At 43.9% G+C, this 27,671-nt stretch overlaps 1 protein-coding gene across 2 annotated transcripts in view; it reads right to left on the reverse strand.

The window, feature by feature from the left end:
* The window catches only part of APBA3 (amyloid beta precursor protein binding family A member 3), a 675,569-nt gene that overhangs the window by 365,361 nt on the left and 282,537 nt on the right, over positions 1 to 27,671 (reverse strand). For both annotated transcript variants that reach the window (XM_044053886.1, XM_044053885.1), the window contains exons 7-8: positions 27,201 to 27,380; positions 1,637 to 1,849 (exon numbers count right to left, since the gene is read on the reverse strand). In XM_044053886.1, the coding sequence (XP_043909821.1) occupies positions 1,637 to 1,849; positions 27,201 to 27,380 (393 nt within the window). The remainder of the gene's footprint in view (positions 1 to 1,636; positions 1,850 to 27,200; positions 27,381 to 27,671) is intronic.

A 27,671-nucleotide genomic window follows, 5' to 3' on the forward strand; every position in this document is an offset into this window, starting at 1 on the left:
GAGGACAGCGGACTACCCAAGTGTAAGGACTGCAGCAATGTGAGATGAAGAACATCTGGCCTTAGGAAATCCTCTTTTACTTTGTATTTTACGCACTCATTTTACATAAACTTCAGACATTTTATCAAAGTAATTATTTCTCAAGTGTTTTCCAATAAATTAAGGCTCAAAGATATTCTAGCTATCTTCAATTTGACCTTTAAGTTCAAAAACGTTTCATACTGTGGCCATCAAATGGCTCCAACTTCACAGTCAATGTGTAGAAATGCCTTCTGTAGAGAATTACTCACAACAGCTCTAAACCAGGGATTTAAAGTGTCCCCCCCCCCAAAAAAAAAAATGACTGTACTCCTCCTTTCATGCTGACCTTACTACCAATACTATTTGCATACCTGGTATGCAAAAATATGTATCTGTTACGTTTTCTAAAACAAAGACTTTACTAAATCAATTTTAAGTACTTTTCCTACCCAGCCATACAATAATGTTATCAAGGAAGTAAAATCATTCTAGAAATGAAAGATATGGGTACTTGCTGTAATGAGAGCTCTGTTAGGAAAAGTATAACTGTTATGACTCACGGATATTGTAAATAAAATGTTATATGCTGGCTTACCTCTCCCTGTTTCTATACTGCTGTGTTTTTGCCTCTCTAGTAGAGCTGTGGAAGTGGGTGGAGCTCAGAAAAGTTCATGCAGCTGGGAGTATGGTCGAAGGATAAACTAGGCATACCTGCTTTACAGGGCCTGGGACTGGGCACTTACTCGACAAGTTTCCCCTCATGGTGCCTAACCTGGTAATAACAATGGCATTTAAGGAAGGAGCAAAAGGCCACAGAAAAGAACTGTGGGCCACAGTATAATGATCCTTGCTAGCCTCATCTTGCTCCACCTGCTCTGGCATGTCTGGTCCTACTGAGCCTGTGTGTGGCAAGTCTGGACCCATGTTGAATTGCTCTGCTCTCCCAGGACTTCTGGAGACTAAGACTCCTGGGGCAAGGTATGGCATGAAGTGAGAGGGCAACAGCCAAAAGAGCCATTCATTTCCAATGCTGAATCCAGACTATACACACAAAGAACAGAAATCCACAGAATAAGACGCATGCTTACATGCTGTGCACCTCTTTTAATTAATGGCACTATCATTTAATAATGGTAAGTGCTCATGACTTTTGCATTTGGTAAAGAACACAGCTATAAAACAAAACACTTAGGATAAGGTCTACAGCTATATCAAACAGGTTGTCACTACCACAGACCTAAAAAATAATGTAGTCAAAGATGGATGGGAAGGACGGAAACACTGTGGGAGAGGAAGAGAGGTTAGCAACCTTTAAAAGCTTTACTTGCCAAGCAACCTCGTGCAAGGGGCCTGGGTCACAAGAGTCACATCTGATGAACCTCTTCATGACCCCTTTACATCAATGTACTTGCCCTAACTAAAACAACTTGTACTTTTTATTTATGACCCGTCATTACAAACTACTGTTTAAAAATAAAATCTATACCCTTAAGAAAGTAAGGTCACAATTTTTCTTTTTCTAAAATAACCTGTAAATTTTATTTCAATGAACCAGCATGCCAGTTTGTGAATTATACAACTTTTGTTTTTAAAGATTTCTGCATTTATGTCTTACCCGAATGATGTTTTCACAGGTAGCAAGAGACAAACCCACCAGGCTTATTCCATTGATGGACATGATCCTATCTCCAATATTCAACTCTCCTGATCTTTCGGCAGGACCCCCATGCATGAGGTTTGCTATAACCACTGTGGGAAGAATGGAGCCCCAACCAGACTCTACAATTGCTATTCCTAGCAACTCTCCTTTCTCTTTGTTTATGAAGATCTAAAAGAAAAGAAGAAAGCAAACCATGATATATTTTTTTTCCAGAAAGAATGTAAGACAATGGCAGACATATAGCACAGTTGTGTAAAATCTTACCATAAAGTAGATGTCCTTTCCTTCACTGCTGCGGTATTCTTTACATCCAGGATTCCCTGCCTAGGGCATCCTGATGTCCAGCCAGTATACCAAAGCCTTAGGTTGCTTTAAGGTACGCCATATGTCACACAAATGCTCCTCGTATAGCACAGGAAATAAAGGTGACATCTGGACATACCATCCTCAGAAGTGATAACCCTAGTAGGAATGCCAGTCCAAGGAAAACCAAGAGGTAAACCAGTACATCCAAAATAGAAATGGACAAAGGGAGAAGGGAGGAGAGGGGGGTGAATACTGCAACAGTGAAGGAAAGGAAATCTACTCTTACGGTAAAATTTTACACAACTGTATTATGTCCTTTCATATCACTGTTGCAATATTTTTTTTAATCTGGGAGAGTGCCAAAGCTCAAGAAGAAACTTGGTAGGAGGAAGGACCAGCAGAGCCCTCTAAGAAGCCATGAAGGATGTCCCTAGCAAAACCAGCCCTAGCTCTGGAGAGTCCATCCAACTTGTAGTGCTTGGTAAATCCATGCACAGAGGTCCACGTAGCTGCCTCAGGAATAGAGTTAGTATCCAAATCCTTGAAAAAAAAGCACCAGAAAAAGCCACAGCCCTAGTAGAATGGGCCTTAATGGAATAAGGAAGACTCTTACCATGAAAAGAATAACAAAAGAAAATAGCTTTAGAGATCCAAGAATAAATAGTTTGCTTGGATACAGCCAATCCTAGTGACCTAGGATGAAAGGAAACAAACTGATTAGATTTTATAATAGACTTAGACTTATCAAAATAGAATTTGAGTTGTCTATGCACATCCAAAGTACGATACACCATCTCACTGGCAGATTGTGGACATGGAAAAAGTAGGCAAATTAATAGATGGATTAAGTGAGAACTCATGAACCACCTTGGGCATAAAAGAAAGATTAGTGCACAAGGACACCCTGTCCTTATGAAACACCAAAAAAGGACAAGTCATAAGGGCTTGAAACTCAGACAACCATGTGGCAGAAGTAAGGGCCAACAAAAAAAAAACAGTCTTCCAAGAGCAATGCTGCAAGGCAGCTGAGCAACAGGCTCAAAAGAAGCTTGAGTCAATTTCTCCAAAGCAAAATTAAGAGCCCAGGGAGGAGGAACAGGCTTCCTGGGAGGCCTAATATGAAGGACGGTTTTAAGGAATTGCTTATCTTCAAACCTAGAAGTTAAAGGAGGATATAAATACAGACAAGCAGTGACAGCTGATAATTGGGGCCTTAAAAGAAGACTAAGCCAACCCAGCATTGAGCAATTCACACAAATAAAGAAACAAAGAAACATTCATAGAAAGTGAATCCAGATTATGAGAGAGACACCAAACAGAAAACTTCTTCCATTTGGATAATTAGGATTTCTTAGTATTGGGTTTCCTGGCCTCCTGCAGGACCCGAAGCACGTCCTCAGAAAAAAGGTTTCTATGTGGAATCAAAATCCTATCACCCAAAGAGCCAGTTGAATAGTGGACAGGTGGGGATGGATGAGAGATCTCTTGTCATGTTTGCATAGACCCACCCTGTGAAGTAACTTGTAATGATTGCCCTTGGCTAAATTCAGAAGAGTGAACCAATGCTGTCTTGGCCAAAACGGGGTCACCAACAAGGTTTTGGGAGCATCCTGTTGAATTTTGAACAGGACTTTTGGAATGAGGGGAAGGAGAGGGAAAGCAAAAAGACACATCCCCTGCCAAGAAAAAGAGAAGGCATCCACCTTCCACACCACAGGACCTGGAACTCTGGCACAAAATAGAGGAAGTTCTCTGTTCAGAGGGGAGGCAAGTAGATCTACTTCAGGAGTACACCACTGGCGGACAATGTCCAGAAACACATCCCTGTGAAGCATCCATTCATGGGATTGAGTTAAGGACCTGCTCACAGAGTCTGCCACAATGTTCTGACCTGAGGGAATGTAAACTACCTGAAGAGTCACTTGATACTAGACAGCAAGATCCCATACCAGCAGTGCCAACTTGAAAGAAGGTAAGATTTTGTTCATCCCATTTGTTTATACTACCCAAAACCTATAAGAAAAGCATGCTAGAAACCCCCAAAAATTCTGGGCTGCAGTCAACTCTGTACTACAGCCTGAAAAAACTACTACCCCCACACCCAAAACAGGGAACGACGACAACATCCCCACACAGTTTAACAAATACTTTACTGAGACAATCCAATCCCTAGCTAATAACCAAACAAACTCCACTCAACCAAACCCACCAACCAATATGGAAACACAAACTAGAAGCTCCCACTTTAGCTTCCAACCAGTATCCATAAAAAACATCCAAAAACTTCTCTGAAAACTCAAGCTCACCACCCTGGCTGCAGACAGCCTACACGCAGAGTACCTTCAAACAGCAGCAACAGCTATAGCTTATCCAGTTTCTATTATCAACAGGTCTATCACAGAGTGCAAACTACCCCAACTATGGGAAATATCCCACATCATACCATTACACAAAGGAGGTAACTCCTTTGAACTAAATAACTATAGCCTATAGCTATCTTATCTCCCATATCAAATTACCTCCTAGAATACAAATTGCTATCTCAAAACCAGCATTCCACAGTACATCCACTGCACTTATATCATTCACTAATACCATTAATTATCGCAGAAATAACGGAAAACTTGTCTCAGCCACATTTCTAGACCTAGCCAAGGCTTTCGATATGGTTAATCACAATAGACTTCTCACCTCTTTCTCTACCTTAAACCTTAGTTCCTCCTCCATCACATGGATGAAAAGCTATCTACCAGGTTGGCACCAGGTAGTAAAATGGCTAAACTAACTATCCCCCCTCCTATCTGTATCATTAGCAGTCCCTCAATGGTCCATCCTAGGACCATTGCTCTTCACACTATTCACTAATCAACTCCCATCCTCCACCCCCAGTGCCTCAGTTATTCAATACTCAGATGATACCACAATCATATGTGCTGCCCTCACTCTAGAGATCATCTCCATTCACTAACACAAGAATCCTTCTCACAAGCAGAAACCTGGTTCACTTACCAACAGCTTATTCTTAACCAAAAAAAAAAAAACAAAAATACTGCTATTTTCCTTTCATAGAACCCACCCCACAACAGATAACTTTAAAATAAAAAGAAGTTATGTACTCACCATAACATTCCATCTGAGTAGTTCTACTTCATTTGTGTTCAACCAGTGGGATACAGATCTGAGCTGGCAACTTTACTAGCATCTGCTCTGAGCTCCAAGTTCCTCCCTTTACCCATAATACATCTTCACTACCTTCCATCCCCAGATCAAGTTTGCTGAACCTTATACTGATAACCCAACCTGAAAAAATACTATAACCTATAACTGCAGCCCGTAGGCTGTTCATATGCCAAGGTCCAGGGGAAGGAAGGAGGGAGGGAGGGAGGGAGGGACGACTGAAGACAAATGAAGTAGTACTCAGATGGAACGCTATGGTGAGTACATGACTTCTTTATTAGTTTACTTCATTTGGTCTTCAACCTGTGGGACAGAGTCCCCAGCTACAAAACTGGGCGGCCCTCATGGAAGAATATTCTGGAGCACCACAGAACCAAAGGATGCGCTCCTTCTGGAAGTCAAATCCAACTTGTAATGAGAAATAAACGTATGAGATGAGGACCAAGTCGCTGCAGAACAAATATCATCCAAAGACGCTCTAGACCAAAAGGCCGCAGATGTAGCCATGGATCTAGTGGAATGAGCTTTCACCTGACCTGGAGGAGATATGCCTCTGTCCTTATGAACCTGAAGGAAGCATAAATAAATCCATCTCGCAATAGTGACCTTGGAAATAGGTTTCCCCAAAAATTTTTATAGAAAGATACAAACAATTGATCAGATTTACGGAAATTTTTAGTCCTGTGTAAACAGAATTGTAACTGTCTATGAATATCCAACAGGTGGAGATGGCATTCCATCTTGTTAGAAAAATTAGGAAAAAACACAGGCAAATTGGTGGTCTGACTGATATTGACTGATGATGCCACCTTAGGAAGAAAGGATGGATTAGGTCGAAGGGAAACCCTATCTTTGTGAAAAATCATGTAAGTAAGTTTGATGGACAAGGCCTGTAATTCTGAAACCCTTTTGGCAGAGGTAATAGCCACCAGAAAAGCTGTTTTCCAAGATAAATATTTCAGATCTGCTGTTGCGGCAGGCTGGAAAGGCGGAACGAATCAAAGCTTGAAGAACCACAGTAAGGTACCATGGGGGAACAGGATCTTTGACCGGGGGGGGGGGGGTGTAACAAAAAGGTGACTTTAATAAAAGCTTTACACAGTCTGGAAGAGGCTAAAGAGGCAGAATTCTCACCCACATGAAAATGAGAGACGGCAGCCAACTGAACCTTGACAGTAGAAGAACTATCTCCGTGTTGAAAAATATCAGCTAGAAAATCAAGAATGGCAGAAATAGGAGCCGTGAAAGAGTCTAAACTCCTTTGAGAGGCCCAAAAGGAAAAACGTTTCCACTTGCTGCAATAAACCTTCCTGGTCGAATATTTATGAGCAGCCACCAAAACAGATCTAATTGAGAGGATAGTCCAGGAGTCCTAGCAATCACTGAAACTGGTGCAGCAAGGCTGTGAGCTTCAAACTGTCCAGATTCAGATGAGACACCCCCAAAAGGTGTGAAATTAGATCCGGAATGGGATCCAGGATCCAAGGTGGAGCCAGAAGGTGAGACCAAAGAAAGGGAAGCCATACCTGACGAGGCCAAAATGGGGCAATGAGGATCACTTTGCTCTCCAGTCGATGAGCTTTCTGTAGAAACCTTGAAATAAGAGGTACTGGTGGGTAAGAATAAAGAAGACCGGGAGGCCAAGCATGAACTAGGGCATCTCTGGGGGTTCTCTCCTCTTGTCTGGGGGCAGGGGGTTCAGAGCGAAAAATTAGCTGCACTTCGCATTGGAAGGAGATGCGAAGAGATCGCTGCAAGGTTGACCTCACTCACGGAAGATCTTTTTCATTACTGACAGATTCAGAGACCACTCGTAAGGCATTAGAATGGTCCAACTTAGCCTGTTCGCTAGGATGTAGGACAATCCCAGAATGTGCATTGAGATGAGAAAGTGACCGGTGGAGATTGCCCATTCCCACACTCTCATGGCTTTGTGACAAAGGGAGTAAGATCTCATCCCTCCCCGTTTGTTAATATACCAGACCACTGACATTGTCTGACTGAACTGCAATTGTTCCCACAGGAAGAAAGGCATGAAGGGCCTGCAATGCTAGAAGGACCACCTTCATCTCTAGGACGTTTATGTGCAAGCTGGTCTCTATGGGGGACCACAGGCCTTGGACTGTCCTGCCCGAACAATGCCTCCCCACCCGAGTTGGGAGGTGGCCTTGGTCACTGTGGCTTGGGCCGGGCTGGGACAAAGGGTCGTCCCCCAAAAATGTCCGGAGAACACATCCACCATATGAGGGACGACTGACATACTCGACTAAGTTGAACTGGATATGCCAATGGCAGTTCCAACAGGGACCACTGTACAGCTAGAGTCCACTGCAGAATTCTCATGTGTAACTGGGCACCACACGGGAGAAGAGTTATGGTCGCCGCCATCGAGCCTAAGGCCCTCAACACCGATTCTGCTGTTGGTAGATGAGAGTGGTAGATCATGGAGACATGCATCCTCAGGTTTTGAACTCTCTCCGAGGTCAGGAAGATGTTGCACTGAAGAGTATCTATCCTGCCACCGATGTAGTCTACCACCTGTCAGGATCTAGGAGAGATTTGGATGCATTGACTGTGATCCCCAAACACAGAGCAAGAGTCAGGAAATAATCACTGGTTTGGGAGAGTAGACACCTGGTGGGAGCAGTGAGGAGCCAATCGTCCAGGTACGGATAAACTTGAATCCCCTGAAGCCTCAGTTGAGCCGCTGACACCGCCATCACTTTGGTAAAGACCCTGGGGGCTGTTATGAGACCAAAGGGTAGGGCTCGAAATTGGTAATGATTGAATCCTAGCCAGAAGCGGAGGAACCTCCTGGAGCTCCTGTGTTTTTTTATGTGACAGTAAGCATCCTGGAGCTCTAATTAGCACATCCAGTCACTCTCTTGCAGGTACAGCATGATGGACTGTAATGTGACCATCTGGAACTTCTCTTTGGCAACTGAGTGGTTCAGGGTAGAAAGGTCCAGAATGGGCCTTAAGTCCCCCGTTTTCTTTGGCACCAAAAAGAACCTGGAGTAGAAGCCCGATCCGGACTGATTTGGCGGGACGGTTTCAATGGCTCGTTTTACTAGCAGCTTGGAAATTTCCTGTGCTGCTGCCTCCCTTTGCATGGGTGGTACGTCCGGGAGGTGTCTGGGAGATTTGGGGGAACCCACAAAATGGATAGAGTATCCTCTGGATATGATCTGAAGTACCCAGCAGTCTGATGTTATGGACTCCCCATACTGCTATGTGCAAGGACAATCATCCCCCGACTGCCTCCAGAGTAGAGCAGTCGGGCCACCCCTCAGGGTTGCTGCCCGGCTCCGAGAAAGGTTCTCGAGACCCAAAATTCCTTGGACCCCCTCTGCCTCTGGGCCAGTGTCCATTCTGTCCCCCTCTGCCTCTGAGGGAAGAAGAGCCCTGAGTGTCCTGGGAATACTGTGACTTCCGGAACCACATCTTCTTTTGCCCCCTCTGGTTACAGGAAAAGGACCTTTAAGGGTTTGAGAAGCGGATCCCGATGGCAGACAGTGTCTCCCCGTCCTTCTCACTCTGGACTAATTTCTCTTTAACGGTCTTACCAAAGAGAGTAGAGCCGTCATAAGAGGCATTGGCAAAGGACACCTTGAAGTGTTCCGAAAATTGACAATATGAGCCAGGCGTAGTGCCTCATGGAGACGCTGGACCCAGCCACCCTAGCCGCTCCTTCTGTAGCATGTGAGAGGAGTCGCACTGACGTGTTGGAGACTGCTTTTAAAGTGGCCATCTTCATGGAGAAGAAAGCCCTGTCCTCCTGTGACATGGACTTAGGGGGAGACTCCTCCAGCTCCTTTACCAGGTCGCGTTGAGTCTGGTCACATGGGTCAGGTAGTTCAGGGCCCTAATGGAGAAGGTAGCTGAAGCATACACCCGCTTCCCTAGGCGGTCCATCATCCACAACTCTCAGTCAGGAGGATGAACCGAGGAACCCTCCTGAGCAAGTTCCTTCTTTGTGGCTGCTGCTACCACTAAAATACTATAACTCGACGCACCAAGCGAGGGGAGGAGAAAGGGGACCCTATTCATCACTACCTAATGATTTTTAGAGAAAAAAGATATTTAAAAGTTTTTTACCCACTTGAAAAACTTGGAGCTTAAGAGATCACGATGCATAAGCTATTCGCGGCAAACGAGATCTGTGGATGGAAGGTAGTGGAGGAGTATTATGGGTAAGGGGAAGAGCTTGGAGCTCAGAGCAGATGCTAGTAAAGTTGCCGGCTCTGATCCGATATGTATCCGTATCCTACAGGTTGAAGATCAAATGAAGTAAACTACTTCAGATCCTCTAATAACAAAACTGTAATCACCCCAACTACCCACACCAAACTCTTGGCATTGAAATAGATAACAACCTAAGATTTGACCTGCACATGGCCCAAACTATCAAGAAAGTCCACAAAAAGCTCGGCCTACTCTATCATAACAAACAATTTCTCACAAACCAATCCAGAAGCACTATAGCCAGGACACATCTGCTATCTACCCACCTCTATGCATACCCAGTCCTAACTAACCTTCGTAAATCTGACTTAAACAAACTAGAATCCTGCTACAATAAGATAGCTAGATTTGCTACAGTATCTTCACATAGGACATATCATTGCACCTCCCTCAAAAAGCTAAACTGGTTAGAACTCCCTCTATTACTCCAACTCAATCAACTCACACTAGCACACAAGCTTTACTACTACCCAAACAAAATCCCTGCCCTCCAAACATCTCATACAACCTCACACCACAACAAGAGCCTTGAGATCTAGCACCCTTAATCTTCTAGAAGTCACCAAATATAAAAATGAAGCAGGGAAATCTCTCTTTAGTTACCACATCTCCAAACTCTGGAACTCATTACCAGTCACGCTTACATCCAACACCTCCAATACACAATTCAAAAAACTCCTAAAAACCCACCTTACTAAAAACTGGCTATGTTCCTGTAACACCCCTGAGTAAAGACAAGTATTCAAGCAACAACTATAGCCATAAACCTAATGTTCTACCAAGTTTCTAACTCCAATATGACCTTGTGTAAGCAAAGCTGCAAATATTGTATCCAAAAATTCTAAACATTTGTATGTACAAATTTCTAGTCTACTACGAACCATAATTGTACTAGAAATGTGTTATTCTCTGTATTGTACATAGTTACCAGTTTGTAGTAGTATCATAAATAGTTACTAGTCTGTAGTAGTATGACAAGAGTATTGTATGTATATGGAGCTTTTCTCCCTGGGCCTCCGCTGAAAATGGACGTGTCCAGCCAGAATTTCCCGGTCAACAAATGTAAAATAAATAAAAAAATAAAATACATTATATACAGCATCACTATGGTATTGTCTGTAAATACCTTGAAAGGTCCTGGGGAGAAAAGAGGAATGAAAAGCCTAAAGAGCCAGCAGAAGGGCTCTCATCTCTTTGACATTGATGCGCTCTTTCCGTTCACGAGGAGACCAGACCGCCTGCACCATCAGGGAGCCAAAAGCTGCTCCCCATCCCAAATCTGAAGTGTCTGTGAACAGCTCCTGAGAGGGAAGAAGGGGATGAAAAGGGAGCCCTGGGTTTAGAGACAACTACCGGATCCACCACTGAATTTCCTTCTTGAGACAAGGTAGAAGAGGAAAGTACAGTTGTGTACACTTAACATAAATGCAGATGTTCGAGTGTATTCACTGTTGCAATCATGACATTTGGGTAATCTCTGCCAGGGTAGCTCTCAGCCGGCTTGAATACCAGAGGCTTAGTATTTCTGTGTCGGTTGCTGTCGCTTGAGGACTGGCGTCAGGTCTTCAGTAGTATAAAGTAAGGCAGCCGTCACCATTACATCAGTTTTTCTTGCCCTAACCTGTCAGGAGCCCCCAAAGTAGGAGGCCCAGTTCTGGTGGAAAAACTCCACCAGTGGAAAATAAATACCAGTATGTCCCTTGAAAGGAAGAAAGAGAATTAAGGAGGATGGCGAGAGGGAAACCAGGACTGCAACAGTGAATACACTCAAACATCTAAATTTCAACTGTACTATGTTCATGTTTCACTGTTGCAATCATCACTGAGGAAATGGGTGGAGGCAGTCAAGAAAACTAAGGGCAGGCTAGGATGCCCTGCAAGACTGCAGAGGCAAACCCTGCCCTGGATTTGGAGAAGAGAGGCAAGTGGTAATGCTTGGTAAAAGTGTGAACAGATGTCCAGATGGCAGCCTCAAGGATGTCCCTGGTGGGACTCCTCTTAGAAAAGCTGCAGAGGTGGAGGCTGCTCTGGTGGAGTGTGTCCTGACTCCCTTGGGAGGGAGGTACTCCATGTTGTTTGAAGCAGAAATGGATGCAGTGTTCTATCCATTTGGAAATGGTTTGCTTGGAGATGGCTTTGCCTTATGCCCCTGTAGCAAAGCTAACCAGCAACTGATCACACATTCTGAAGGATTTAGTCCTGTCCAGATAAAATCTGAGCTGTCTGTGCACATCTAGAAAAAGTGAAGAATCCTTTCTCCCTTGTTCTGGGGATTAGGAAAGAAGGCGGGCAGATGAATGGATTGGTTGGCAGCCACACTGGACATCACCTTGGGCATGAAGGATGGGTTAGTTCTGAGGGATACCCTGTCTGCATGGAAGATGATGAAAGGTTCCACAGCCGTGAGTGCTTGCAGCTCAGAGACTCTTCTGGCTGAAGTGATGGCTAGAAGGAAAGCTGTCTTCCAGGAGAGAAATTTTAGCTCTGCAGAAGAAGCTGGTTTGAAAGGGGGCAGGGTGAGCTTTTCAAAGACAAAGTTAAGGTCCGAAGCTGGCATTGGTGCCCTTCTGGGGGGCTTCAAGTTGCTAGCCCCACTGAGGAATTGTTTGATCAAAGGGTGTGAGAAAAAGGTCTGCTCAGTGGGAAAATGAGCAGAAATGGCAGAGGCATGAATTTCCCTTCCCTCTGGGTCAGGAGGTCTGGAATCTGAGGAAGATGCCATAGAGCAGCGGGGACAGGCTGCACAGCAAGGTGTACCAGTGTTGTCAGGGCCACTCTGGAGTTATAAGAATGGTCCTTAGTTTTTCCTCACTTATTTTGAGCAGTACCCTGGGGATGAGAGGTAGGGGAGAAAAAGGCATAGACCGATAGACTGACCCAGGGGAAGGACAGGGCATCCACTTTCCAAGGCATGCAGTGATGCTCCCCGGTGCAGACGTTTCTGAGATGATGGTTGGTGTGGGAGGCAAAGATTTTGACCTTCAGGGTTCCCCATTTCTGAGTTATTAGGGAGAAGATACTTCTGTTGAGTGGCCACTTGTGTGGGTCCAGAAGGTTTCTGCTTAACTGGTCTGCCAGAGAGTTGAGAGAGCCTGGTAGGAATTGTGCTAACAGGTGTAGTTGCATGGAAGATGCTGTAAGCCAAAGGGTCATGGCCAGCCTGCATAGAGGGTAGGAGTGAGTCCCTCCTTGCTTGTTGATGTACCACATCACAGTGCTGTTGTCTGTTTTGATCAGGAGAACCCCTGGAGAGAGAGAAGGGGTTTGAAAGCTATCAAAGCATGCTGCACAGCCATCATCTCTTTTTGACTGATGTGCAAAGAGATTTTCTGAGGGCTCCATTGGTCCTGTATGCACCTGCCGTCCAAGTGTAGTCTGATGCGTCTGTGGTGAGGTTCTGGTCAGCGGGGGGTGGGAAGAAGGGCAGTCCCTTGTTGTGGCAGCATGCTGTTGCTCACCAAAGAAATTCCTTTCTGAGGCAAGGAATTATAGGTAGAAGAGCTTCCAGGTCTAGAGAGTTTTGACACCAAAGGCTCTTTAGGTAACACTAAATTTTCCTTGTGTGCAGTCTGGCACATGGAATGAGTAGTACGCAAGATACCATGAACCCCAGAGCTTGTAGGATTTTCCTTGCAGATAGCTGGGGCATGGTGGCTAGTTGAGAGTAGTAGTTTTTCAGGAAAATTTGTTTTTGTGGTGTAATGATGCCATCTTTGATGCTGTGTCCAGACTTGCTCCCAGGAAGATTATCCTTTGGGTGGGTACCTGTTTGGATTTCTTTTTGTTGATTGTGTATCCTAGGGAGGTTAGCAGTGTCTTTACAAAGGTCAGGTGTTGAGCAGCTTTTCCTGGCTGCCTGAATATGGCGATCCTCTAAGTATGGGTAAATTTGATTATTTCTTTGTCTGAAAAATGCAATGGCCGGAGCCAGTCATTTTGTAAAAACTCTGAGAGCAGTAGATAAGCCAAAGGGAAGCGCAGAGAACTGAAAGTGTTTAGATCCTGCTCTGAAGTGGAGATATTTCCTGCATGATTCCCTGATAGGAATGTGGAGGTAAGCCTCTTTTAGATCTAGGGTGGCTAGCCAAGTGTCTTTCTAGAGCATGGGTAGCAGCTGCTGGAGGGTGAGCATTTTGAATTTTGGGATCACCAGGAAGGTGTTTAGACTTGATAGATCGAAGATAGGGCGCTAGGTGCCCTCTTTTCTGGGTACCAGAAAAAGTCTGGAGTAGAAGCCTTGGCCTATCTGTTCTGCAGGAATGTGCTCTACTGTTCTCATAGAGAGAATGGAAAGGATTTGCTTTTGAGCCTCTGGCCACTGATTCAGTGGTAGATCTGGGAACCCTTTTTGGGTTGGAAGGCTATGGAAGGAAAATTGGTATCCCTGAGACATAATGTTCAGAATCCATTGGTCATTGGTTATGGTGGCCCAAGTGCTAGAGTGAAATGAGTTTTCCTCCCAAGGTTAAGTGAAGGTGGGGGGAGGAAGTGAGTCATTGTGAGCTCTTACCATAAGGGGTGGCTTAGAACTCCCTGGTTTTGAAGTGGAGGTAGTCCACTGCTTAGATCTCTGCATTCCCTGGAGTTGCTGTCTGGGTGGTCTGTTTCCACGAGGCCTAGGTTGGGCTGGTTTACTCAGAGAAGGAAAGGACCAGTGCTTGGAGGGACAATGCCTGCTGAACCTAGGGGGCTGGACTTGTAAGAAATCCTTAACTGTTTGCATAGATTTTGCTTTTTCTTTCATCTTTTTTACAACCTCTTCTGCCCTAGTGCCAAATAAATTATCTTTGTGCTAGGGGCATCCAACAATTTAGATTTGACATGGTCTGGCAGGGGTTGTTCCTTAAGCCATGCATGTTTTCTAATGACAGATCCAGTGACTGCTGCACTGCAAGAAGCTTCTAGGGCATCAAAACTACAGTGCAAGGTGTGTTTAGCTACTTGGGTTGCAGAATTCATCAGGTCTTGTAAATCTTTAGATTCTGCCCAAGCAGGAAGGGAAGGAAATTTTGGTTTAAGGAATTAAAGGGTATGTTGCTGAAATTTCAGCATATGGAACTGACAATTCAGTGCCCTGATAGGAAGAGTAGCAGAGTGGTATACTTTTTTACCCCACCTGTCTAATGTTCGTGAATCCCTGTCTGATGGCGTGGGATTCCTAGCAGATGTTGCTTTAATACCTTTTGGCCCTTGAGAAATGACCTCGGGGTCAGCTGTTGGATTTTTAAAAAGATATCTGTGTGAGTCAAGGACTCTAGAGTACCTGTCTGGTTTTCTGGGAGCAGGAGGTAGGGCATCAGGACTCAAGCTGAATTCAAGGGAAACATCATCCACAACATCCAGGACTGGTGGAGATTGCCAAGTGTCTGTGTTGCGGAAGATCTAAAAATTCCCTGAGTCTCTTTTTAGACTGAGGGTAGTCCTGACTCTCCCATTGGAAATGCTCCCTTAAAGTATGCAGGGTTTCCCCAAAGGAAAAATCCTCTGGTGGACAGACTGAAGGGATGGAGTCCTCTGCATCAGAATCCTCATAAGTGGAAAGGGGTTGTATGTCTTCATAGTCAGATGCATCACATTCATCGGATTCTTCTTCAGACAAAACTACAGGGAACAGATCTTTTTTTCCTTTTTGAGGGGGTAGCTTGGCTCCCCCTGATCAGCATAATAAGGTCTTCTGCCATTTTAAGCATTTGAGACTAAGGCAAGGTAGCAGGCGCCTGAGAGTGGGTCGTTGGTTTCTTGGGTGTGGTTCGAACCCTGGCCCTAAGAAACTTGGTAGTTGCAAAAGAAGACATAGGTTTGTGTTGAGATTCGGTAGTGTGAAGGACTTCTTTGGAAGCCGGTGCCTGCTCAGCGGCTCCGGAACCATCCAAGGTAGAGATGACCGCAGGATCCTTAGTCGAAGAAGAGTTTTGCGGCATACTGGACTCCGAAAGGGTCTTGGTAAAGGCCTGCGAATCAACAGAAGCGGGCATCAGGGGCTGCGAAAGCGCCTCAATGAGTACCGGAGGACTGACGACTAGCTTAATGGAAGCGTCGTAGGTAGGTATGGCCCTGTGCGTTCTGTCTCTATCTTTACGTTTTTTTGGAAGATCTGCTGTCGGATGGCTTACCGAAGCCATATCAGAATTCGAAGACTATAAGCGGAAATATCTGGCAACAATAAGGGTCCGACGATGGATAGTTCTGGTGTTGAACAAAGCACAGAAGTGACAACGGGGGACGTCGTGGTCTGGGCCTAAACAAGTTCATAGGTTCATACTAGGCTATCTGCCCTGGGGCAATTATAAGCCTATCCCGATTCTGTATGATTGATTTGAGGGGTGCCCTTTTTAAGGTTTAGTTTACTGTGCCTCTGTCTAATAGTGACACGGGAGTAATACCTGGGACAAACCTACGATCCCCCATCCACCTATCGAGATTCTTCTTGAAGAGATTCAGTGAGGTGCTCTGCCTCACATGAACTGGAATTCTATTCCAGAGCGAAGGGAGCCTCTGGGTTATGAACCTATCCCTCCAGCAAGTTCTATTTATTTCTGTGCTGAGGTTCAAGTCCCTCGAGCGTGTGGCTCTAAGGGATTTAGATTTACTGAGGTGGAGCATATCCATTAATTCTGGATTTGACATAGCTTTGTATATCAGGCATAGAGCGCCTCGAAGTAGGCGATATGCAACTGAGTAGAGCTGGAGTTTTTTTAACCGAGCAGCATATGGCATCTGTTTGAGACCCTTGATCCTCTTGGTGAGATACTTTTGGGGTCTTTCTAATTGCTGCAGGTGTCGGGTAAGGTACATCCCAAAAGGGGCATTGTATTCTATGATGGGCCTGATGAGGGATGAATAAAGGGGCATGATTACCTCTCTTGATCTAGATGTGAAACCCTTCGTGATGAGGTGGGCTATGTAGAAGGTCTTTCTAACCACTTTGGCAATGTGGTTTTCAAAGGAGAGATTGCTATCAACTTGGGTCCCCAGGTCCCTCTCTGTACTTAATGGGTTTCCGCCTATGTGGTAATTTGTGGGCACATTGTTTTTGCCAAAGGGTATGACTATACATTTTTTGGCATTTAGCTTTAAACCATGGCGCTGGCACCAGTTATCTGTCTCTGTGAGGCCTTTTTGAAGGATGTTTGTGTCAGCTGGAGAGTCGATTATGGTGCCCAGTTTGCAGTCGTCTGCGAACTTGGTGAGCCATAGTCCTCCCACGTTTGCCTGTACCTCGGAAAAGTATATACCGAACAAGAGTGGTCCCAGGACAGAACCCTGTGGGACGCCACTTGTGACCGGTTTCGAGTCTGACATGGCTCCGGCAACTCTCACTCTGTGGGTTCTGTCTTTGAGCCAGTTTGCGACCTATCTTGTGACATAGGGGTTTATATTTAAGCTGGATAGCTTATCTATGATGCCTGAGTGGGGTATTGTGTCAAATGCCTTTGCAAGGTCCATATAGGCTGTGTGGACTACCTTCCCTTCATCTATGGCTTTGGTGACTGTTTCGAAGAAGTCAACCAGGTTCAAAAGGCAGGATCTGCCCTTGACAAAGCCGAACTGGGTAGGATCTAGTGTCTGTAGGTCCCCAATGTCTTTGTTTATGAGCTCCATGATGATCCTCTCCATAGCCTTGCAGACTAAGCTAGTCAGGCTTACGGGGCGATAGTTTCCAGGGTCCGTAGAGGCTCCACCTTTGTGGAGTGGGACCACTGTTGCTGTACGCTATTCTGTGGGCACATATCCTGTAGTGAGGCTGAGATTGTATAGCTGTTTTATTTGAGGGATTAGTTACTCTTGGAGTTCATGTAGGATGCAACCTGGGATGCCATCTGGTCCCATGGAAGCAGTGTTTTTTGCTTTGGAGAGGGCAGCCTTCACCTGAGCATCAGAGATGTTTGGGAGGCAGCCCTCTGCCGGGATAGATACTTGCTCTTTTGGGGGGGAGGGGGTGGAGAAGTTTGCACTGAACCTGTCTGCCAGGATATTGTCGATGTCTGTGGGTTCAGTGTATTTTTTGTTGTTTAGAATTAACTCAGAACAAGTCTGGGAGTTGCATCCCAGGTTCCTAACGTAACTGAAAAAAGCAAAAACAGGCACTGATTTGCACCAAAAGAGAAGATATTCCACTGAATTTGTTGTCGAACTAACACGATTCAAATAAAACAATAAAAACCATAAAATGCAAAGCGCTTTTCGTCTGGATGATATCTGGACTTCTTCAGACAAACAGTTTCATTCTAAATAACCCAAGTTCAAATAGTTTACACATAATGCACTGACCAATCAGACAAAACTCTGTGACTGACGAGTTGTTAAAGCAACAACCCCTCTGATTAAAACCCATATTATACTTTCTTTACCTAATAGTGTTTGAAAATATTCTCTGAATAAGTAAACATTTTGTTCTTTTTACATCATGAAATAATCATACATCAAAATATAAGTATATATCTTAATGAGGTTTTCTAAACATCAGTATTGTGTTATGACAGCAATTTATTTTTATTAAAATTCTATTCTCCTTTGAGTATTATTGCAAAATTTGTAAACTAGTTATTTATTATTAACTTAGTCCAAGGCAGTTCCAAGGCTGTGTCTAACATAAAACCATAACGTGTCATGCAGTTAGTAACAGTTAATAAATAAGTAAATAGAAAGTTATTACAATCAAGTGGCAACAAGTAACAACCGTTTCTACAGTAGTTTTAGTACTGCATATATCTAATACTAGCAGCATGTGTACAAATTGTAAATACCTTATTCCTTGTATTAGAATTCAATACACTAGAGTGGTCAAATCACTACTGTTCGACTACTAAATATAAAAAAGGTGAAATAGTTAATAAACTGTTTGAACTATAAACTATTTGAACTTGGGTTATTTAGAATGAAACTGTTTGTCTGAAGAAGTCCAGATATCATCCGGATGAAAAGCGCTTTACATTTTATGGTTTTTATTGTTTTATTTGAATCGTGTTAGTTCGACAACAAATTCAGTGGAATATCTTCTCTTTTGGTGCGAATCAGTGCCTGTTTTTTCTTAGTTGTTGGAGTTACGTTTATTGGTGTCATAACTGAAAAAAGCCTTATGATTGTCTTTGGTGTCCTGTGCAATTTTTCTCTCGAAGCTGGTCTTGGAGGATTTTATGAGGGATCGTAATTTTTTGCTAGTGCTGATCAGAGATGCCTTCCCTATTAGGGATTTTGCTCCATCATGTAGTAGCTTCCTCCTTCTGTTGTACAGTTTATTTATGGCAGGGGTCCACCAGACTGGACGTCTGCCTTTGGATGATTGGGTCTTGATTTTGTTTGGGATAGCATGATCCATGCATTCCTGGAGATGTCCGTAGAATGCTTTTATATAGGATTCTGCAGTTTGGGCAGTAGTTTCTACTGGCCCTGGGGCCTTGAAGGATTCCACTTCGGTTTTGAGAAGTGAGAAGTTCGCTTTTGAGAAGTTTTTCACTGTGGTTTTCTGGGCTGGGGGTGGGGTCGGGATGTGGACATCCAGTGAAATTAATTTATGGTCTGATCTTACCAATGAGGGATATACTTCTGGTGTGAAGCACAGAGTCCCCATGTTGGTAATGATCAGGTCTAGTATGTTGTCCCCTCTTGTGGGAGTGGTGACTAGTTGTTCCATAGCATTTGAGTTTATAATTTCCAGGAACCTTTGGGCTAAGGTGCAGGGGCTTGAGTAGTGCTCCCAGTCAATGTTTGGGTAGTTGAAGTCGCCCAATATAATGATGTTCGGAGAGATCTTCATGTTCTCCAATGTTTTCAGGAAAGCCGAGTGGGATTCCTGACTTTGAGAGGGTGGTCTGAAGGACGCTATAAACTGAAAAGCAGTCTTGCCCACTGTTAGTTGCACATGGATGGTCTCCGATACTTCGTGCAATGCCACTAACCTGGAGGTGTGGATATCCTTGATAAATATGGAAACTCCCCCTCCTTTTGTGGTTCAGTCCGGGTTTTGGGGCCAAAAAGCATGATATGAGGTATAGCCTGGTAGTGCTGGGGTGCTCTCTGGAGCCTTGAACCAGGTTTCTGTCACTGCACAGATATCAATGTTCTCCATACTGAGGAGAGCTACGAGTGCATGCATCTTGAGGTTAAGACTTCTGGCATTAAGCAGCATTACCCTTAGTTTCTTGTTCCTTGTGCTGTCTACGGGGGTGGGTTTGACTTTTGAGCCTTGCCTAAAAAAGGCACTATGGGGGTGGCAAGAGCCTTTGCCAATATCCGAAAGCCCAGTGGTGACAGGTGCAAGCCGTCCCTAGCAAAGCAACGTGGCTTGTCGAGCATGTCATCCCAGGCTGACAGACACTGGATCCCCATTGAATGACACCAAAATTTTAGCCAATTGTTAAAATCGATCATTTTGTCTTTGTACTGTGGCATCATTCTAGGTGAGGGTAAGATGCTGCTCAAGGTCAGGGTCATACCAGCCTGGGCTACATGATCAGAGAGCTCCTCTATGTCTCTTTTCATGTAGTCCAGGGAGGTACGTCTCAGGTCATTCACACCAGCATGTATAATGACTGAGTCATATTTGTATTTGCTTTGGAGTGACCTGAGTGCTTGTGTTATGTGGCGGATCCTAGCACCCGACAGGCAGCTCACCGTGACCTTCTCTTTATTCAGCCTGGTGAGTGGGACGTCAGTGTGTCTGACAATAGAGTCACCTATTACAAGAGTATCAGGTGTGTTATTCAGCCTTAAGGGCTGTGGCTGCTTGGCACACTGACTTTGTGGGCTATGTGTTGTGCATGTTTTGTTTTGAGGTAGCGTTTGCTTGGATGTCTGCTTTGGAGGTCTCTGTTGCTTAGGTACATTTTTATTTAGAGCCTCCGAGTATGTTTTTGTGTATTTATGTGTTTGGTTCGCTGATGTGGTGGGACTATGTGATACTGGAATTGTGTTGTGTGAGGTTACCTTCTCCTCCTGACTGGTTACACCAGTTTTGAGATGAGAGAGCTCAGCCTCCAGTTTGGCTAAATAGTTGCATCTCTCACATATATTTGAACCTGTTTGGAGGAGGAGAGGGTTGTCCGTGTACATGAGACAGTTGTAACATTGCCTCAAAATTCCCAGATTCACCAGCTGGACTGGAGAGGAAACCACTGACTGCCCTTTGGACATGCTAGAGTAATATAGGGAAACTGAATTTAAGATGGACCAATAGAGGACAGGGTAATCGTAGAGAGTATAAGAGTAAGTAGTGCTTACGGTTTAATAGTGCTAACTTGTAGGATTACTTAATTGGACCAGTGAAGGGCCTTAGAATGAGAATATGGTGTTTAAATTGAGAGATAGAGCAGTTCTAAGGGAAAAAGTGAAGAGCAGACTTTGCGGAGCCAGGAATAGTTTAAACCCAATTAGGCAGCGCTGCCCGCTGTTGCGCTATGCACAAAAATGCGCAAAACCGCACAAAAGAGGGTTTTAAGAGAGGAAGATGAAGGAGTTTTGAATTGACCCAAAATGGCCAATAAAACTAGTGTTTCAAGTCAGTAACCACTCCCACAGGGGCAGGCAGGCTGCTCAATGTTTTTCACTGCCACTGATCAACAGAGAGACTTCACTTTAGCCCAAGCAAAAAATGGCCTCCAAGAAACTTACAAACAATTCAAGAACAGCAAGCCTGTAACTGAACTTTTTTAAATCTCAGAAAAGTGGGATAAAAGCAAGATTTTTTTTTGATTTTTTTTTTTTTTCAGAGATAGCAGAGGTTCACAAGTATCAACAAGTTATAACAGTGCAGTAAATGACCCCACACAAGAGTGCTGGGCCAAAGACAGATAAAATGCAAGTTTTGAGAAAAAAAACAATTTTAAAAATAAGTGCAAACAGGAAATTCAGTAAACAGCTCTAGGTTGTGCTCTAAATACAGTTACTAATGCAGAAATCAAGTTTAACAAGCCAGAAAATGCTCAAAATAGGCGGCTATGCAGAAAAACTTAGCAAATAAACAGAGGAAAAATACTTAAAATCTCAAAAATGGCTCCTTTCTTCTCTCAGCGTTTTCTCCTCTTGGTGGGTGCTTCACCAACAACCAACAAGCTTGAAAAGACGCCAAAACCACGAGGCAACCAGGTTTTAAGAGAGGAAGATGAAGGAGTTTGGAATTGACCCAAAATGGCCAATAAAACTACAGTTTCAAGTCAGTAACCACTCCCACAGGGGCAGACAGGCTGCTCAATGTTTTTCACTGCCACTGATCAACAGAGAGACTTCCCTTTAGCCCAAGCAAAAAATGGCCTCCAAGAAACTTACAAACAGTTCAAGAACAGCAAGCCTGTAACTGAACTTTTTTAAATCTCAGAAAAGTGGGAAAAAAGCAAGATTTATTTTGTTTTTTTTCGGAGATTGCAGAGGTTCACAAGTATCAACACGTTATAACAGTACAGTAAATGACCCCACACAAGAGTGCTAGGCCAAAGACAGATAAAATGCAAGTTTTGAGAAAAAAAAATGATTTTAAAAATAAGTGCAAACAGGAAATTCAGTAAACAGCTCTAGGTTGTGCTCTAAATACAGTTACTAATGCAGAAATCAAGTGACGTAGTAAGAGTGGAAGTCTCGGTGTGGTATTTGGTTTCCACAGGCGGGACAATTGTTAACTTTTTCTGACATCGGTTAGTGCAAGAAAAAAGGATCCCCAATGGGGTACTTAGCTTTAGAAGACTTCAACTTCAATTCGGAGATGAAAACTCAGGTAGCGGCCAACCGGCACTCGTGCGAACTGCTTCTGCTTCGGGCCAAGAAAGACTGATGTAATGGTGTTGGCTGCCTTACTTTATACTACTAATGACCTGACATCAGTCCTCAAGCAACAGCAACTCACGCAGAAATACTAAGCCTCTGGTATTCAGGCCATCTGAGGACTACCCTGGCAGGGATTACCCAAATGTGATGATTGCAACAGTGAAACACGAAGAACATCTGCAAACTCAAGAGGATGTGCATGCTGAAGACAAACCGAATTCAGTACCACTGAAATTTTCTCATGCAGAGTTTGGTCAGAGGGAGCATAGGGATGGTGAATGCTATGAATCCCAGAGCTCTCAAACTCCCCGGCTGTAATGGAGGCCAGAGGAAGAAGAGTTTGAAAGAAAGAAATGAGAATTAAGGCCTTGGGAGGTGGCAAGGATGCTAGCATAGGTACCGTCTAAATCCTGCAATACACAAAAACATGGTGCTGAGAAGGAGTCAGAGAAGACTTTCTGAAGTTTATTATAAACCCCAGGCTGTGAAGAAGAGAGAAGGCAAAATGGAGATTTTTGTAACAGGTTCAATGGAAAGGTTGCCTGAAACAGAATGTCGCCCATGTAGGGAAATACTTAGATCCCCTGAAGCCTGGAGAAAGCAATCACAGGAGAGAGGGATTTGGTGAATACCCCTAAGGCAGTAGAAAGGCCAAAGGGCAAAGCAGAAAACTGAAAATTCCAGGAAGCAACAGAAAAACTTCCTGAAAAGGGGATGTATCGAAATATGGAGATAAACATCCTTGAAATCCAGACATAAACATCCTCGAGATCCAGAGACACCATAATCCTGAAGAAGCAAAAGAGGGAACAGAGTCTGAAAGGACAACATTCAAAGAGTGAGCTCCTTCAGAAAACTGTTTAAATGAGAGAGGTCTAGAATTGTTCTCAAAGTATCCTCTTTTCTCAGAGCTAGAAACATTCTGGAGGAAATCCCCCTCCCCCTCTCTGGGACACAGGCACCTCTTGAATAGTACCCTGAGTCAAAAGGTCCCAAAGTAGCTCTGAGAAAAATGGGAATCGTTTCAGAGGGGGCTGAGGAATGCCCATAATAGGGGATGGCACTTCCACACAATGAAATATCCTTGTTGAATAATGGACAGAACACATGAATCCTGAGTAATCCAAAGCCAAACAGGAAAAGAGGGAGAGAGAGAGAGGCAAAGAGAAAGAGGAATGTGGCTGGGAAGAGACAGATAGGCAGCACCTGGTTTATCTGGAAAGAAAGACTTCTGACTCCCTGAATTCAGAGTAGCTTTAGCAGGAAGAGCCCACTTACCACTCTTTGTCCCCTTAGAAGGGGGGCAAGATTGCTTGAGAACAAAGGCAGGCTTATTAGGGTAGTTTCTCTGAAATTTAGGAACAAGCGAGACAAACACGTTTTGAGTTCCTGTAAAGCCTTCCATTTATCCTGAAGAGACTTAAACAAACCAGCAGCAGATTCCCAAACAAGTGTTTATTATGAAGAGGGGCAATCATCAACTTAGCCTTGATATCATCAGGCAATGATTGAAGCCAAAGCCAAGAATACCTCCTCATCACTGAGCCAAAAGCAGCAGCCCTAGAAGAAGCATATGCTGCATCATAACTACACTTGATGGAATGACAAACCACCTGTGAGGAAGTCCCTAGGAGGGAAAGAGCATAAGTTTTACCCTCAGAGTCTGGGAGATCAGAAATAACATAAGCCTGAGAAAGGAGAGCTAACACATACATGGACATATGGGTCTGATAATTAATAGCCCTAATAGCCAAGGTAGCCGAGGTGTAAATCTTACCTAGCCTTTCCATGGTTCTCCTGTCTTTATCGGAAGGCAGTAACTTGGGTGAAGGAAGCAATTGAGAGGGCCTGTCAGAGGCTACAGACACCCGTAAGGGGTCAGCAGCAGGACACCTGTACAAAAAGTTACATTTCTCAGGCACCCTATAAAGCCTATCAGGCTTTTTGGGAGCAGGGGGAAGAGAATCAGGAGCTTTACAGGCATTGGAAAATACACCCAACAAAGCAACCAAAACAGGAGGAATAGCAGAAGGTTTAGAAGATTCCATCTGCTGCAACTCATGATACCGCTTACGGATCTCAGCGACCTGACCACAATCCCATTTAAAAAAAAACTTCATCATCATCATCATCATCATCATCCTGAAGATTGTGTCCCCAAATGAAATTTCTTCAAAGGGAGTATTAGGACTGGTGGATTTCTTTTTCTCTGACACACAGTCCAAAGGATAAGGAATTTGGGAAGAGTAAGCAAGGGATTCCTCATTAGAATCCAACTCCTCCTCCTCAGAAGAAGAACTTTGTTCCCTGGGTCTTTTAAGTGGAGAAAAGGACCAAGGGGGATCTGGAACAGAAACCCCCTGAGGAGGTTTCAATGCCATCAAAGGATTAAACAAACCCTAAGTGAAGGCCTGCCACTCACTCTGTGGATCCTTAGGGGTAGCAGAAACATGTTTAGTTTTTGTTTTTTCTTTAATGAAACTTCTGCCTTGTCAAACTTAGAATGCTCTAACCCAGGAGAGCATTCGATAACAGTAGTAGGGACTTCCTCCCTGACTAACATCTGTGGAACACCCCTAGGCCCCTTGGATATAATGAACAGTGGTTCCCCCTGAATGTCCAAAAGGGATGTCTGCAAAGCCTCATCAGATGAGCTTAAATTCAGACCTACACCGGCTTCCAACCTGGCCTCACACAGGAATCTGACAACAAAGCCAGGCAAACCTCCAGGCATTCACTTACCTTGGGAGAAGCATCATGCAGAGTCTGGACAGTGGAAGATTACGGTCCAGGTTTCTTAACCTTTTCTTTCCTGATGGCTGACCCTCAGGGCGGGAAGTTCCCACCATAGTATCTTTAGCAAGAAGCTCAAGTCACTGATTATCCAGATACAATGCTAAGGAAGAAAGCCTACTACACAGAATTTTTGGTACAAAAGCCTGTCAGATGCAACAGGATGTATGGTCGTGAGAGGTGTCCAGGCAAAATAAACACTGTTCATGGCAGTCTTTATGGGGAATCTGTCTCCCACACTGGCATTTACCCTTCTTGGATGACATGAAAAACCCCAGAAACAACCAAAAGATAAGAAAAAAAGAAACCCCAACAGGGTACTTATCTGCAACAGCTTGGAAACCAGCAACGGAACGTAGGCATTCAGACCAATGATCGAGAGATGATGTTCGGACTGGTAGCAAAGAAGTTCTGAGGATGGTACATCCAGATGTCACTTTTATGCCCTATGCTATACGAGGAGCATACGTGAAACATACAATGTACTTTAAAGCAACCTAAGGCTTTAGTATACTGGCCGGACATTGGGCTGCCCTAGACAGGAAATTCCAGATGTAAAGAATACTGCAACAGTGATATGAAAGGACATCTATTTAGTTCCATTTAAGCCAAATGGTCTAGCTGAGCTATGCAGCCACTTTTCAGTAGAGTCCTGGAGAGAAAAGTTCTGCATAAAAGCAGCAATATTACAGTCAAACAATTTGAGAATGCAGACATATCAACAACAGTTACATTTAAGAAACAATCCGAGAAACCTATAAATATGGAAGAATTGCTGAAAGATAATAGTCAGATAAAAAATGGATCTCTCCTGAAGTGAGGAGACAGAAGACAAAGGAAGGCTATATTACAGATGCTTTCCCTCAATTTCATCAAATGGCTGTCTGGTCAACAAACAGGTGGTGCTTAACATCAAATGTATGGATAGCCAAACATTCAACATGTCGAGGGACTGTTTCATCATGAAATGTGTGTGGGATTGGAGGGGGTGACAGTGTTTGTGTGTGTGCAAGTCCAGATTAAGTTCAGGGAGAGGTGGGGGTAGGTTTGTATGTCTGTGTGCGAGCTTGTATTTTAGTGTTTGGGTCAGGGTTAGTAAGGGGATAGATTTAGTATTGTTAGTTTGTGTTTGTGTGTCTGAGTATGTCTTGTGTAGTAGCAGTGTTATGGGAAGGTTTTTATTAAGTTAAGGTGTATGGTTATGGTGGGGGGAAGAGGCAGTGTTAGGGTTAGCACCCATTATTAGTGTGGGTAGGGGGCTCGTTAGGGGAAGGGGAAGAATTAGGGTTAAGATTAGCACCCATTAGTAAGGTGGTACAAGGGGCAGAGCTTTTCGGCCCATCTTACTAATGGCTGCTAACCCTAACGTTAACACTGTCCATCCCCTCAACCCTAACCCTACATCTTAACTTAATACAAATCTTCCCGTAACACTGAAACTATCCAGACGAATTTGAGGACAGTGTTTTTTTTTTTTTTTTGGGGGGGGGGGGGGTTGATGTGAACATTAGGAGAGGAAACAATTTTCCTTTCTCTGTCTTTTGTGTCTTTAATATTTACAGTGTTCAGTCTTCTGTATATTCGAATGTCTTAATGTCAATATTTAACTATGACATCAAGAATGCTCAGTCGTACAAAGGACAACCATTATGGATACACCACAATTTCTGAGGAGGCAGTACATGTAAAGAAAGTTGAGTTTGGGAGACTAGGACAGTTGGAAAGGGGTTGCTTCCAGCTAAAATGAGGAAATACTACTTCATGGAGAGGGTGGCAGGTTACTAACTAAAATGAGGAAATACTACTTTATGGAGAGGGGTGGCAGGGTATCACAATACTCAGTGCAAGTGATTAGAGGGATTCAAAGCCGCAAGAGACATAGAGAAGAAAGGATGGAACAATGGCAAGTGAAGGGCATATGCAACAATCAGATGGACTCAACACATCATGGGTTTTCTGTCAACAACTTCATGTGTTTGTATGCAGACACATTCAACAGTTAAGGCACTAGACCACTGAAGCATAACCTAACAAAGGCTGGCTAAATGGAAATTAAATAGTAAGAAGCTACGGAAATCTCTTTGGCCATCTGGCACCTGATTTTGCATGCAGGGCTGGCAGAATCAGATTATAAAGCCTGATGTTCACTACGGCAGCAGCAACTTAACAGCTGAGAAGCAAGCTCTATAAAGATAATTGTTTCTTTTCTTAGTACAAATCCACTCCCCCTTTAAATACTTACATCTCTGCAGTTCTCCTGCTTGGAAAAGTGAATGAGGTCTCCATTATAAAGTTCTTCATTGCTCAACACGTCACTATACTCATTTGGCCTTAGCTCACTGGGATTAATTCCATTGCTCTGTAAGAACAGCTGGTAGGCCACGCTGAAGGCCTGTCCTATGGCCTGGGCAATCATATGTGCCTGTGGATAGCAAAAAGGCAGGAATTTTACTAAGCAAGCAAACAACAAGCTTCACTTTTAAATTCTTAAGTTGGGGATCATGGCATGCACAGCAACAATCTTTTCTAATCCTGTAAACATACATATATTAAACAGACAGTTCCCTCTTGAAAAACAGAGGTGGATGATAATGAATATCTAAACTGTTGTCCTGTCAGGAACTTTATCAGGTGTCTGATGTAACAAGTGAACATACAACTCTGTGTTTGAAAAAGAGGTAAAGAGATATGTTGTTATGGGAGAGTATCGCAT

Source organism: Protopterus annectens, chromosome 13.part0 (genome assembly GCF_019279795.1).
Source record: "Protopterus annectens isolate FY-2018-M chromosome 13.part0, PAN1.0, whole genome shotgun sequence".
Classification (NCBI taxonomy): domain Eukaryota; kingdom Metazoa; phylum Chordata; order Ceratodontiformes; family Protopteridae; genus Protopterus; species Protopterus annectens.